Consider the following 14,873-nt stretch of genomic DNA (forward strand, 5'->3'; position numbering starts at 1 on the left):
CGTGACACCAAGGCTGGGTTATGTACCTAAGGTGCTCTCCACTCCATTCAGAGCCCAGGTCATACCGCTTCCCGCGCTTCCCCCCTCGACGGACGACCAGGAATTGTTCCTGCTCTGCCCCGTCAGGGCCCTAAGGGTATACATCGAGCATTCTGCCTCGTTCAGGAGATCAGAACAGCTTTATGTCAGCTTCGGTAACCGCGCTAAAGGTCGCCCTGTTACAAAGCAAAGTATCTCCAGATGGATAGTGGATGCTATGACCCTAGCATACTCCTCCATGGGCTTGCAGTGCCCCATTGGAGTCAGAGGCAGAGGCATCGCCTCTTCCTGGGCATGGTCCAGCGGGGTGTCCATTTCAGAAATTTGTGAGGCGGTCGGCTGGTCCTCGCCGTCCACATTTATGAGGTTTTACAACATGGACGTCCCCGCCTTGCAGGCCAGGGTCCTTTCCGGTTAAAATTCGCCGTTACGGCTAGATAATCTATCTCTGGGATTCCTTGACCATCTCTGCTCAAGGCCCTCCTTCTCTTGGAAGGTCCATATTATGGGCACTAAGTGTCTACTTGAGGACAACACCCAGGCCATGGTTGACCGGGTGGCTCAGCCTGTGCTTGGTGTAATTTTAACTCCCCTGGGCCCTCCCATGGGAGTCATGTTTGAGTCGTTCCCCATCATAGCACGGCGGGATTGTATTGGTTCCCATACAGCGTCTTACGACGCAGTACGAGTGAAATATCGACAGGGAACGTACTCGGTTACTAACGTAACCTCGGTTCCCTGAGATATGGGAACGAGTACTGCGTTCCTGGCCGTGCTATGAGCTGCACGCCTCAGTCGCTTCTTTCGAAGAAATCTGACTTGCGGCGGCAAAGCGGGCGCTTATATAGCCAGAAGTCCACCTCCACCCCCCCACCCCCCACCCCCATTTTGGCGGGCTTTGGCGGGCTGCATAGCCAAAGGCTTGCTCATCGCCGCCGCCGTGCCACTGGTTCGTTTTTATCGTAGTTTCACTGCGTGATTGAAAAGGCTTCAGTGAAGAGGAAAAAAGGAGTTTTTCCCATACAGTGTCTTACGACGCAGTACTCGTTCCCATATCTCAGGGAACCGAGGTTACATTAGTAACCGAGTATGTTTTTAATCATTCTTAATGATTTACTTTCTTTAAAATATCTCTCAAACAACTTTTTTTTCTACTGATGCAACTAAGTTCACATGTCTAGAGAAAAATACTATTGTTATTATTATAACATGGCTCTCTGGAATACTTGATTCTGGTTGGGCAATCGTGGCGTTCAGCTGTCAAATATATATTTATATAGTGACACTTAACTGTATAATCGATTGTTATCCCAGGAAACCAATTTCACGTTTTCTGACCATTCACATTTTTTAGTTTTTCTAGGGTATTTTTACAATAAATTGGTTGCTATACTTTTTGCTCACCTGGGTTCCTCTGTCAATGCGAGTTGAGTCTCTCAAATCTCTCAAATCTGATTAAAATATCTTCATTTGTGTTTTGGAGATGAACGAATTCTTATGGGTTTGGAACGACAATGTTGACAGTATGTTCATTTTGAGGTGAACTGTCCATTTAAGTTTGAGCGATAGTAACAGTATTGATGATTGCCTTGTCTTACAAACACCAATAAAAACCCACGAGAGCCAAACAAACATTGTGCATACTTTGTTTACCTTCCACGTGCGGCCCGCGTATTCACTTACAGCACGTATGGTGTCTGTTTTTAAAGCCTCACCTTCAGAATGAAGCGTCAGAAAGAGAGAGAGGTTTGCGCGGATCTGACTGTGTGGGAATACTTCATGAAAAAGACAGAGTCTACACAACACTCCACTCTCCTTGAATCATTTCTTTCTCTTTCTGCCTGTCTCTCTCTCCGCTGAATCCTCTTTCCCCTTATCAGGCCAGCACAGGCCTCCATCGGCCTCTCCCCGCTCTGACAGGAGCAACAACAATGGGCCTGAGATACCAGTCCGTTTCACAGGGTAAACCTGCCACGGGCACAGATTACCCGTGACACACACACTCGCGCTCCCTCTCGTACACTCCAAAACACAACATTGCTTTCTCCAAGGCCTCCAAACACAAAAATGGACACAAAAAGCGTTCAAATGATTTCACTTCTGTCCCTTGCTGTCCTCTCAATCGGTCCAGGCCTTCCTGTAATGACCCACAATTCAATAAGTCTGTATACAAAATAAAACATTATGTTGACCCGGCTAAACCACAATAGTACATATTATGTTAAGTCACGTCATAATGATTGCATTTAGAAATGACCGAATGACACACCAATGTCATAATTATCAAATCTGGATTATTTTTTTTTGCAAACTGATTTTTGCAAACTGTTTTTCTCTGATTGTCATTTAAACAATCAGAGAAAAACATATCTTATTTTCTGTTCATTTCTGTTGCAAGCATCAAAATATAGCATTAAAAAAAGTAAAACTTGATAAGTGAAAAAGAAATTGGTCACCTATACAATATTTCATAACTCCAACTAAATGTCCACATTTTGCCCGAATTTACCTTTTGAAATCACCCTCATAAAAAAAAAAAAAAAAATGAACCCACCTTGTCACTTCCTCCTGTGGCCCCCTCAATCTTCCCAGGGAAAGGTCCCCACGTGGTGCCCAGCAGAAGTGCCTGACAAGAGCAAATTCTTCTCTCTCCCCCTTCACCAACCATTTTTAGCTCCCCTTAGAAGACAAAAACTTAAAGTTATGACCCAAACAGCAGCTCAGCATGTTTCTAACTTGTTTGTTATGTTATGTTATGTTAAAAAAAAAAAAAAAAAAAAAAAAAAGTTTCATCCAAGTACAATACAGTTCAAATTTTTGGAGTTAATGAGATTTTTTTTTATGATTTTGAGAAGACTCTCTTAGGTTCTCCAAGGCTGCATTTGTTTGATAAAAATAAAGTAAAAACAGCAATATTTTGAAATATTATTACAATTTAAAATAAGTGTTTTCCATATGAATGTATTGTAAAATGACATTTATTTCTGTTATCAAAGCTGAATTTTCAGCATCATTACTCCAGTCTTCAGAGTCACATGATCCTTCAGAAATCATTCTAATATGCTGATTTGCTGCTCAAGAAACATTTCTGATTATGATCAATGTTAAAAATTATTGTTCTACCTATTTTTTTTTGTTGTTGTTGTTTTAGAAACAGGATTCTGAATTTGAATTTTCAGAATTTGATTGAATAGAAAGTTCAAAGGTACAGCATTTATTTGAAATAGAAATTATTTAATCAACCCATACTGTATATATTGTTCTTTCATATTGTGTATTACATTGTATATATTGTATGTGCATTTCAATTACAGGGAAAATCCCCCTGGGGTTTAGTGCATTCCTCAAGGGCACAATGCTGAAAGTTCATGGGGTTTAAACCTACATCTACACAGTTACCAGCGGAGATCTTCAACACCACAACACTCCATGAGCAGACTAAGCCCTAGTGTGAGAGTCTCCCTCAATTAGAAATCATACACCCATCCATCGGACCCTCTCCCGGGTGACCCTGCCTGTCTCTTTGATTAGGCTTTCGCTCACTGCTTTGACAGGACTTCAGATAAGGTGGATTAAGCCTCTTTCTGCTGGAAGTTTTGATGTGAACAGTGCAGAAGCGTGTTAAATTATCCAGTTTATGGAGGAGATGTGAAATGCCGGCCGATGGATTGATAAATAAAGAGAATCTTGAGGCAGTGCTTTCAGGAGATCAGGGTTAAGCCTTTACACCCATCCCCTCTCTGGATTAATAGATGCCATCAGCCACAGAAGGGCACCAATGTGGGGCATGATTCAAAAAGGTTTTATACATAAATATATATTTAGATATTCATGAATTTTGCACACCAGTACTTGTGCAATATGTTTGTACTTTAGAATAATTTAAGGAAATTATTCAATCAAGCAAAAAAAAAAAAAAAAAAAAAAATTAAAATTAAATAAAAATAAATGTAATTAAAATGAGTTGAAAAAATTTGAGAGCTGCAGTGAAAAGGAAGATTTTCAGCAAATAACGACTTAAATTTATGTCTGCTTTATGGTAATTTTATCCATTCACTTTTACTGTATGGAAAAGAGCGGCATGAACATTCTTAAAAAAAAAAAATCTTTTTTTATGTTGCACAAAAGAAAGAACGTCATATAGGTTTATAACGTAAATTAAAAGGTTCATTTTAAATCTGAAACTGTAAAGACAACATGAAACCACATTACATCAAAGTTTTAAAAGATTGTTCATTCAAAAATCATGTCATCATTTACTCACCCTCGTGTCGTTCCAAACCGGGCTCAGAAATAAACAGGTGCTTGTGGAAAAAATGCCACCAAAATGAAGAAAAATGCCCCACAATTTGAAGATAAAGGGTAAAAACTCCCCCTGCATGATTAAGTTTATCTATTACAGCTGACGTGGTTAAATTGAAAAGTGAAAATGAATGAAAATTGTCAATTCACAGAATAACACTTAGATCGGTGCACATTGCATCAGATTGCTTTTACATATTATTTTATTTAATGTTGTTTATTTATTTTTATTATATATATATATATATATATATATATATATATATATATATATATATATATATATATATTTATTTATTTATTTATTTATTTATTCTTTTTTTTTTTCTTTTTTTTTTGCAGTGTTGTGCATTACCAGGGGCAAAGATTGCCCCTTAAGTTACTTTCTGACTCGGTTTCAAACCCATCTGACATTCATTACTTTGTGTAACATGAAAGAAGATATTTTGATGAATGTTGGCAACCAAACAATTTGGCTCCCATTGAATTCCACTCTATGGATAAAACAAAATTGAACTCAATGGGAACCAAAACTGTTTAGCAACCAACATACATCAAAATATCATCTTTTATGTCATTCAATTTTGAGGGTGAGCAAATTATGACAGAATTTTCTTTTTTTTTCCTTCTTTTTTTTTTTTTTAGTAAAATGAACAATTAGGATGGGACTCATTTTTAACCATCAGGAATGAAAAGTGACCATTATACCAAAAGGCGTGGTGGGGTGAAGTATCATAATTTTGATGTAAACCAAAAAAGAATGTTGTTTTATAGGCGGAGCAAATTATTGCATTCTGACAAGATTACAAAGCGTTTTTTTATCTCTGGATTAAAGTGCACAGATCATTCACAATGGCAACAGCAATGTGTATTAAGAAAATACAAAGGATTCATTTTGATTTAAAACTAAGAACAGACTTGTAATTTACAATCCAATCAATGTTTGAGAAAACTACTACTACAACATCACGCCGCAGAAAGGATTTTTCTTTCCAAATATTTTTTTGTACCGTTCCACTTCAATGCATCAAATGAACATTAGGACACTCGCAATGAACTACACTTCATCTCCAAAATGTAGTCACACTCCAAAGCACTTCAGAACGCAGGAGCATTAAAATAAACAAAAGTAATTCTCAGAAAAATGACTGAGGGAACAGCTCCACTGTTCTTCTGCGTCAGAGCCAAAGTGAAGCAATCAAAAGCACTGTCTGCCACAGAGAAACCAGCAAACTGGCATTTTCTGCACCTCTCTCCTTCCACACTGTCCCTCTCTTCCATCTCTCTCTCTCTCTCTCTCTCAGTGGTCTAATCTGTGAGGGACTTAAAGGGACCTTATCTCCAGGCTCTCCTGCTTCATTTCATGCTTGATTTACTTTAATTTGTCTGATAGGGCAGCAGGATTTGGAGACGGCCCATCTTTGGCTTGGGTGACGAGTGAAAAAAAAGCCACTCTGATATTTCTCTGGCACATTGTCGTGGGTTTTTGACTTCTCTCCTCTCTCTCTGCCGCGAGTTCCTGGAGAGAGAGATGGGAAAAGGGCGAGAGAGAATGCACGGGAGAATGAGAAAGATCTCAGTGCGGGGCAGCAGGCTGTTTGAGTGTGCTTGGAGTCGAGCAGCCAGAGAAGAAAGGGATTGTGGGAGTGTGGCGTGATTGTGTGATGTAGTCCTTCGGAGGCTGAGATGTCGAAGGCAAAGTGCACTGCGTGGATGAGTGGGGTTCAAACGCGCCGACTGCCCTGGACACACAACGCACATGTGCTATACTCGATTTATTCAAGAGTTTGGCTCTTCTCTGTTTACCATGTAATGGGTCTCGTTTATGAAACGCCAGCAGAACAAACTTGTGTGTCAGTTTTTGGTCTAGATGAACTGAATGAGACAATATATTTAAAAATTGTTTTACAAGTGATTTACACATTGACATCTGTACTTTTTGCATTTCATGAAAGTGGCCAATAAGACTAGAACATAAAGATACAAAAGAACATAAGATATACACACACACCCACGTGTGTGTGTGTGTGAGAGTGTGTGTGTGTGAGTGTGTGTGTGTGTGTGTGCGCATGTTTTTGTGACAAATGAGGACATAAATGTGTATAATGACACAGGTATGACAGGTATTACAAGGTGAAGGGGACTTTTCAGGACATTTCCCCATGTCCCCACTTTTCAAAACACTTATAAATCATACAGAGTGAGGTTTTTTGGGGAAAAGCAGAAGTCTCCTGTGAGGGCTAAGTTTAGGGCAATAGCACATACAGTTTGTACAGTATAAAAACCATTACGCCTATGGTATGTCCCCACTTTTCACAAAAACAAACGTGTGTGTGTGTGATTAAAATATTGTATAAACTGTGTTTATTTAATCTCCATAATGTTTATGGATTATTTGCAATCAATAAATTGTACTGTGCTGTGTAATGCATGTTATTTAACCAAAAGATAAAAGTAAATGCATAAATGTAACTGTAAATATAACAATAAGTTTGGGTGGGGATGGAAGATTTAGGATGGAAATTATGATATTACGGTAAACAATATCTGCTAAATTTTGTAGGGAACAATATGTGCAATATAGAACACATTTTTGGTGGTATTATTGATTATAATATTGTATCAAATGTGGTAATGTCTATATGGATTATTTGTTAACGATAAATTGCACTACTGAATGTGTAATCCATATTTGACCAATAGATAAATGGATAAATGTCAACGTAACTGTAAATTCAACAATAAATGTAGTTATTATGTAAACTACAGTAAATTTTTGTAACAAACATGTGCATTTCAGATTTCTCCAATATGTGCATTAATATCAGTTTGATTTCAGCCAAACATCCATTCATTCATCATGTTAAACCCCATATTAAATCTATCTGACTCTCTTCCCTGTTGAGGCCCTTAAAAGAGAAGCACAGAATTTCGGGTTCCTCTCGCGCGTTTCGGGGTTAAAGCGATTTACTCTCCGCGCTCTTTTTTTTTTCAGATGGAATAAACTGAGGAATAAATTCATCTCCCGGCGGTGAAGGGCAGAGGGCTTCACACTGACAGTCTCCGTATTTGAAACTCGTGAAATCCACCTCCTCCCCTCCCAAAAACCAGCTCCAAACCAGAGAGCATTGAAATTCCCCTCGCAGCGCTGCGCGGGATTTGCTAAACGGCGGGGTGTGTGTGCACACGGCTGATAAACGGAGTGATGATCCAGCAACACGTCTTTATCCTCGCGCTCCGCTTTAATTAACGCCGGCTTGTTTGTTGAAAAGATGATTAATATGCCAGTGAAAATGGCCTAATTGAATACCGCAACAACCCACACAATCAGGGAGGAACACGCTGTTTTGTTTTGTGTAGATTAGCCCTTTTATCAATGTCATTATTTATATTATTATTATTATTACGTGGTATTTTAATTCGGCTGACAGCCCCCTCCCCACCCCCCTCCTGCAGGCGTTAGGAGGGACAGCCGTATCGCTCCGGCAGTGAATGAGCCACATGGTGTCCGTCTGAGGAGGGTCAAGAGGAGCACACAAACTTTTGTCACACAGTCACAGATCTCACGGCTCGGGACGGTTTTTGAACTGAATGCTTTCTAACAGGGAAGAAGTTTACAGAAAGGTCACGTGTAACTTTTAAGTGAGTTGTTTCCGCTTGTCTGTTTTTAGGTTACCTCAGAATTTTTTTTTGACTCGAGTTCAAAAAAACAAGCAAATTTTGTTTTGTATAAAGTCACAATGAAACAGAAGTAGCAACTGATCTTTTCCTATGTGGAGTCCCAGAGTAAACTGATGAATAATAAAACTGTAGGGCGGGGCTTAGTTCTAAACAGGTTGTTGATTGGATGGAAGCAGATCTGAATGCAAACTTGTAGCCAATTGAAGGAGAGAAGCAGGGTTTAAGGTTGAGTTTAAGTAGCATTTGGTAACGCTTTATTTTACCATGCTTTTGTTCCACATAAACTGTAAAAAAAAATATTTTCATGATTTGTTCAACTTTTATTTATTTATTTATTTTTTTTGTCAAAAGAACTTAAATAATTAATGTTGACAATTAAGGTAACATTGAGTTCCTGCTGATTAAACCAATCATTTTCTTTGTATTAACTCAAATTTTTAGTTTCAATGAAACTTACTTTTTTAAGTTACACCAAAAATATTTATTTTTACAGAGCACAGGAAAAAGAAAATTATAGTAGCCCAATGTTAAACAATGATTTAGAGAACTTACAATCTTATAATCTTCTTATTGTGAAAAGTTTAGTGCTGTCAAATGATTAATCGCCATTAATTGCATCCAAAGTTTTTGTTTACATAATATATGTTTGTACTGTGTTATTATGTATATATAAATACACGCATGCATGTATATATTTAGAAAAATATGCTATATTTCTATAATAAAAATATTTATATATAATGTAAATTATACAAATATAAATAATACATAAATATTTTCAAAATATACTCTGTGTATATATATAATAAATATACACAGTGCACACTCAAATTACATAAACAAAAACTTTTGTTTTGGATGCGATTAGTCGCGATTAATCGTTTGACAGCACTAGAAAAATTAATGCACGTTTCTTTTCTTTTCTTTTTTTTCTATTTCCTTTTTATTTGTAGCTCAATATTTTTAGAAATTATAAATTCAGGTTGCTTTCTTTTATGGTGCCTTTGCTATAGTGTAGTTACAGTGTATAATTAAGTACTGGGTAATATTAATTAACAACATGTCCTTAATATAGGGTTGGGGTTTAGTTTAGGGTTAGTTGGTTATGCATACTTTACTGTTATTACTATGGTAAGCAAATAGAAAAATGTATTGAGTGTTCATGACAGGAGTCTATCTTTACACAGACAAGGTAAGTAAGTAATTTTATCACTCTAGTCTCATGCTAACATGTATAATGTCGACGTCAGTGGCTGTACTTTGTTTATCGGGTGAAATGTGTTCATTACTATGAATTATGCTTGTTTGAGAGACACCAAAATCTACCACATGTGCTTATAAAACATATAGTTTGTTTTGTCCTGAACTCAGGGTTGAGAATATCTGCCGAACCAATCTGAAAACAAGGAGACCAGTGAAATAATGAACTCCCTTAGTTAAAATTAATTTAGTTAATTTCCCATGATGCTCTGTCAAAATGTCAGAAGTCTGGAATCCGTGTCTCTCTCTCGGTCGGATGTAAGCGCAGTGGTCAGGCGCTCTCGGCTCTGGTTTACATGTTCTTCCGCTGCGTTCCCATTCCCTGTGTGAAAAGGCTTTAGGGGGCTCAATCAGTGGGACTTTGATGTCGACTGCAGCTGTAATGATTTTATATTGTTCCAGGGATTTCTCTAATCCACTACACTTTCATTAAAATCCCTCACTCCATCTTGCCTTCTTCTGAGGGGCCTTGGACAGAATCGGGCTCCTTGCATACATCTCTCACTCTTTTTTTTTTTTTTGACAATCATTGCCGTTTCTGCTGCAATATTCATAGGGAAGTTATAATTACAGATGATAATTCATTTTGAGATGTTGGAATTCGTTCCAGGCAATGCTTTAATTCGTAACCGATGAGGTCCAGGAACAAGGACCAGTGACGGGTCCGGCAGGTTGTGAGGGTCATGAAACATAAAATAAAAAAGAGTGTGGTGTGACACAATGAAACTACGTCACTCCCACTAAAATCAACAAAACAACCCGCATTTCAAAATCGATCAGGCAGGTCTAGCTGTGCTTGTGGGAATCTGAATTGCTGTATAACTACATATTCCTGTTTGTGAAACGCTGAGTTTTCTCTAGTGTGCAAGCACCCTTTGTTTTGTTGTGTCCCGACACTTGCTTGTTTACAGATTGAGTGTGATGTGCCTTGAAAGCACGTTACTACAGTAATGGTTTCCTATTAAGATGCACTGGGGTAAATGAATATGCAAATAAGATTATTGTGCTACTGTAGCAAGCAACACTCTCCTCTATGAATTTAAAAGTGAAATAACTAGCGTATCTGCCACCTCTTTTCAATGATTGAACTGCATTGCTACTTTATGTTTTACATTTTTACAGTGATAGCGCTGTTATTAACAAATATTATTACACTTTATTTCTCACGAAACATACACTACCATTTAAAAGTTTGAGTCAGTAAGAAACTAATACATTTATTCAACAAGGATGCATTAAATTGATCAAAAGTGACAGTAAATATTTCTATTTCAAATAAATACTGTTCTTTTGACCTTTCTATTCATCAAAGAACTGTATTATAGTTTCCACTTAAATATAAAGCAGCACAACTGTTTTCAACTTTGATCATAATAATCATGTTTCTTAAGCAGCAAATCAGCATATTAGATCACGTGACACTGAAGACTGGCGTAATGATGCTGAAAATTCAGCTTTGATAACAGGAATAAATTACATTTTTAAATATATTACAATAGAAAACATTTATTTTAAACTGTAATAATATTTCACTGTTTTTACTGTATTTGTTGCAGCCTTGGTGAGCATAAGAGACTTTTGAATGGCAGTTTCCAGTATGCACAAATTGTTTTCGAGGCGTATGAGATGAAGTATCCACAAAATAGGTGTCGGATCCCAGATATGACACACACACACACACACACACAAAAAACACCAATTCCAGATATTCTGTGTCTATTGGCTTAGCATAGTGAGACTCGAACCGAAGACAAAAACACTGTTTCCTGATCAGATAAGAAAACACTGTGCCTCATTATTGTTCGAATGAGTAACTAATCATGTTTATTCAGACCACTGGAGGCAGAGAAAGAGAAATCCAGAGATAGAGAGTGCAACAAAGAGCGTGAATATCAGTGTGCTGTGATATCTCACCATCAAGAACTGATTACAAAGCCCCGTGATCAGATATAAAGATAGGAAACAAGTCAGCTCAGTTTGGCACTAGTGACTGTATTGTGTAAATCTAGTGTGAAACGCAAGATAAACGCCTCCCAAAATGCCATTATTACGTTATCAGATTTCATGCTTTTAAAGAGGACAAGGCTTATTACAGTACATCATCCAGCTGCACCTTTCAGGCTCACTTTACTCTGTCTTACACTGTGCAACTGTGGTATATAAAAGCTGTGTTTTTGTGGATTTATCTTTGTTGAGGCACTTCCTTCAGCCTGAAACGTATTAATTTTAGTGTGAAAAGTGAAGCTTACAGTTGCCAAAGATATAACTTTTGGGTTTTTTTGTTATTAAAATACAACCCCAGCCTGGGTGACAAAAAGTAACACAAAAGTACAAACGTAATGCATTAATTTCCATAAAAAGTAACTAAATAATGCAATTAGTTCGTTTTTATGGACTAACGCAATATTGTGATGCATTACTTTTAAATGTATCTTTCCCCAACACTGTTAAGCAGACAGTATATTAATACTCTAATGACTGCTAGTTGAAATGTAGTTGTAAAGTTACTTATGGTTAGTATAATGTCTGAAGTGGACTATCGAAATAAAGTGTTACCAATGTAAAATATGCTAAGACTGTTGAGATGTGATTGGACGGCTGTCTTACTTGGGCCGTCCCATTCCTTTGCTGTCAATGGGCTTGGTTGGACTCTCTCTTCTTGTCCGTCACTGTCTTGTTGCTCCACCTTTAAACTTCCTCCCATTTCACCTGTATAAAGACATCAAAGCTTAAGGGTTTTGCTGTACAAACGGCTAAACTGTAGCACAGTCAGTAAACCGAACCGTGCCAGTCGCAGCGGCAGCATCTGTTCATTTTCTTTCATTTAAAACCCTTATTCCTTGTAATTCCAATGTGCGGTTTCTCATTTTGGAGTCTTTCAAGTGTCTGCTGTGGGATTTTATGTTCGCTTCTTTCGAGAGAATGGAAAAGAGACAGAGAGCAAGTCCCTGGACCCACCTTGATCACAGACCGGCTGCCTGTGTTAAGCCCTGTGACGAAACTTATTGGAAATGTTTAATTACAGTGTTGGGAAAGAAATTAAACTACAAGATGATTCCTTAATTAAGCTGTGATTAAGGATTTTCTGCCTTTGGCTCTGACACCATGGGCAAAGTACTATTTAACACCGTCACAGGCAAGAGAAGTTAACTCCAAGAACAGGCCTATTTACCTCTGATCCTCACACACACACAGACAGACAGACAGGGAATCAGCCCATGTCCTCTGCAGACAGGAAATTCCTTTCTAGCGACTAGAATGGATAAAACCATATGATCTTAAAACTCGAGCTGAATAAAAACAGGGACAGAGCCAAGTATTAAACCTTCTTGAATGGACAAGACAGCCAAAATACCACTTAAAAGCTGGTGCATGTTCAAACCAGAGGGTTACATGTATTCAGATAAATTATCAGTAAAAAAAGAGCAATAAATTGAAAAATATGGATTCCTATATAAGTTTGAGAAATTGACGAGTGGCCTACTTATAAACTGTCATCCATTACTGATTCCAAATTACATGACAAAAATAGTTAGTACACATTTTAGGTAATATAATCAGATTACTTTTGGATTACTTTTAGATTACTTTAGACCTAACTTGTTTATCACATTGATTTAAAAACGGATAATCTTGTACCATACTGATATAAAACTACAAAGAGAAAGAAAATATACAGTTGTGCTCATAAGTTTACATACCCCTTGCAGAATGTGCAAAATGTTAATAATTGAAACAAAATACAAGGGATCATGAAAATTGCATGTTATTTATTTATTTTTTATTTAGTACTGTCCTGAATAATCTGTTATTTCACATAACAGATGTTTACATATACTCCACAAGACAAAATAATAATAATAATATAAAAAATTACCCCATTCAAAAGTTTACATACCCTTGAATCTTAATACCATGTGTCATTTCCTGGGTGAAACACGACTGTTTTTATATGTTGTGATAGTTGTTCATGAGTCCCTTGTTTGTCCTGAGCAGTTCAACTTCCTGCTGTTCTTCAGAAAAATCCTCCAGCTCCTGCACATTCCTTGGTTTTCCAGCATCTTCTGCGTGTTTGAACCCTTTCCAAAAGTGACGGTATGATTTTGAGATCCATCTTTTCACACTGAGGGCAATGGAGGGACTCAAACACAACTATTGCAAAAGGTGGAAACATTTACTGATGCTCAAGAACACAATGCATTAAGAGTGGGGGGATGTAAACTTTTGAACAGGATGATGATGTGTAAATTCTTCTTATTTTGTTTAACGATCATATTTTTTTCATTTAGTCCTGGACACCAGAAGCTACATAAATGAATGTTTCCCCGACGACAGAATAAGTACAATTTACCCTGATCATCCAATTCAAAATGTTTACATCCCCAGCTCTTAAAGCATTGTGTGGGACAGTACTAAATGAAAAAAATAACATGCAATTTTCACGATCCCTTTTATTTTGTTTCAATTATTAACATTTTGCACATTCTGCAAGGGGTATGTATACTTATGAGCACAACTGTATTATTAATATATTAAATAATTAAATGCTATTGTGTGGGAAATATGTAATCATGTAATCAATAAAAAAGTAACTGTAGTCTGATTACAAGTATTTTAAAATGTAATGTAATCTAATTACAAGTACATCATTTTTGGAATCTGATTTCGTAATCCAGATCACATGTAATCAGTTACTACTCAGTGATGTCGGCGAGCAGGTGCTGATATTTTCTCAAAGCACCTTATCTGGAAACATGACATTTTTACAGATCCATCAATTTGTTCTAGAGTAATTAATCAGCTTTACTGCCACTACTAATGTAATTATAAATATGAAATCATAACTCATCTAGGTGCCATTATCTATTCTGTTATTTTTGACATTTTCATTATACGGTTCGCAGATTAACTATTCTATTACATGACTTATCATATATGTAATAAACCTCAGCTAGAAAACTGACGTTCTTACATATTTATTTATTCATGACTGAGTAATTAATAAGCAATCCTACAGTCCTGTGAGCGGCTCGAAATGACCCCGCTGAGGAAATCATAAACGGTAAATCATAACTCATTTTCATCAGGTATAAGTGTCATGATCTATACTTTTATTCTTGACATTTCCATTATACGGTTCAGAGATTCAAAAAGCAATTATGTGATCAAGTGAGGGAGAAAAAAAAAATCAAGAAAAACAATAAATATTCAAATATTCAAAACTGTTTTTTGCCACTGCCCTTCAAAACTTAATAGGTCAAAACATGCAAGGAAATGAAAAAGAATTGCCCCTCTTGCTTTTCAACAAGAACAAAAGCAAACCGGCACACAAAAAAGCGCAAGTGATTGTTCTTTTGAAGATTGCACGCTCGCAGGCAAAGCAGGTAGTTTATGCACTTCGCTATTGCCGTCGCAAACTTTTGGACGCTGGGGATACCGAGACAGGCATTTCAAAGTGAAGATTCATCGTTTACAAATAGAAAAGCATAACGCTAGGATGCAGAGTGAATTTCAAATGGCTGGGGGGGCTCTGAATTATGCCGTTGTGACGGTAAGGTGTGGCCGGCAGAAACGCCTGTAATTGAATTTCA

General features: G+C 37.2%; 1 protein-coding gene across 1 annotated transcript in view; it reads right to left on the reverse strand.

The window, feature by feature from the left end:
• LOC306885314 (zinc finger protein ZFPM2-like) overlaps nucleotides 1-14,873 on the reverse strand; it is a gene marked incomplete at both ends in the record, with an annotated part of 56,944 nt that overhangs the window by 23,899 nt on the left and 18,172 nt on the right. Inside the window, 2 exons of the mRNA XM_079441767.1 lie at nucleotides 2,594-2,718; nucleotides 11,890-11,991. Of these exons, the coding sequence (XP_079297893.1) occupies nucleotides 2,594-2,718; nucleotides 11,890-11,991 (227 nt within the window). The remainder of the gene's footprint in view (nucleotides 1-2,593; nucleotides 2,719-11,889; nucleotides 11,992-14,873) is intronic.

This window comes from Barbus barbus (assembly GCF_936440315.1).
Source record: "Barbus barbus genome assembly, chromosome: 19".
In the NCBI taxonomy this organism is placed as follows: Eukaryota; Metazoa; Chordata; class Actinopteri; order Cypriniformes; family Cyprinidae; genus Barbus; species Barbus barbus.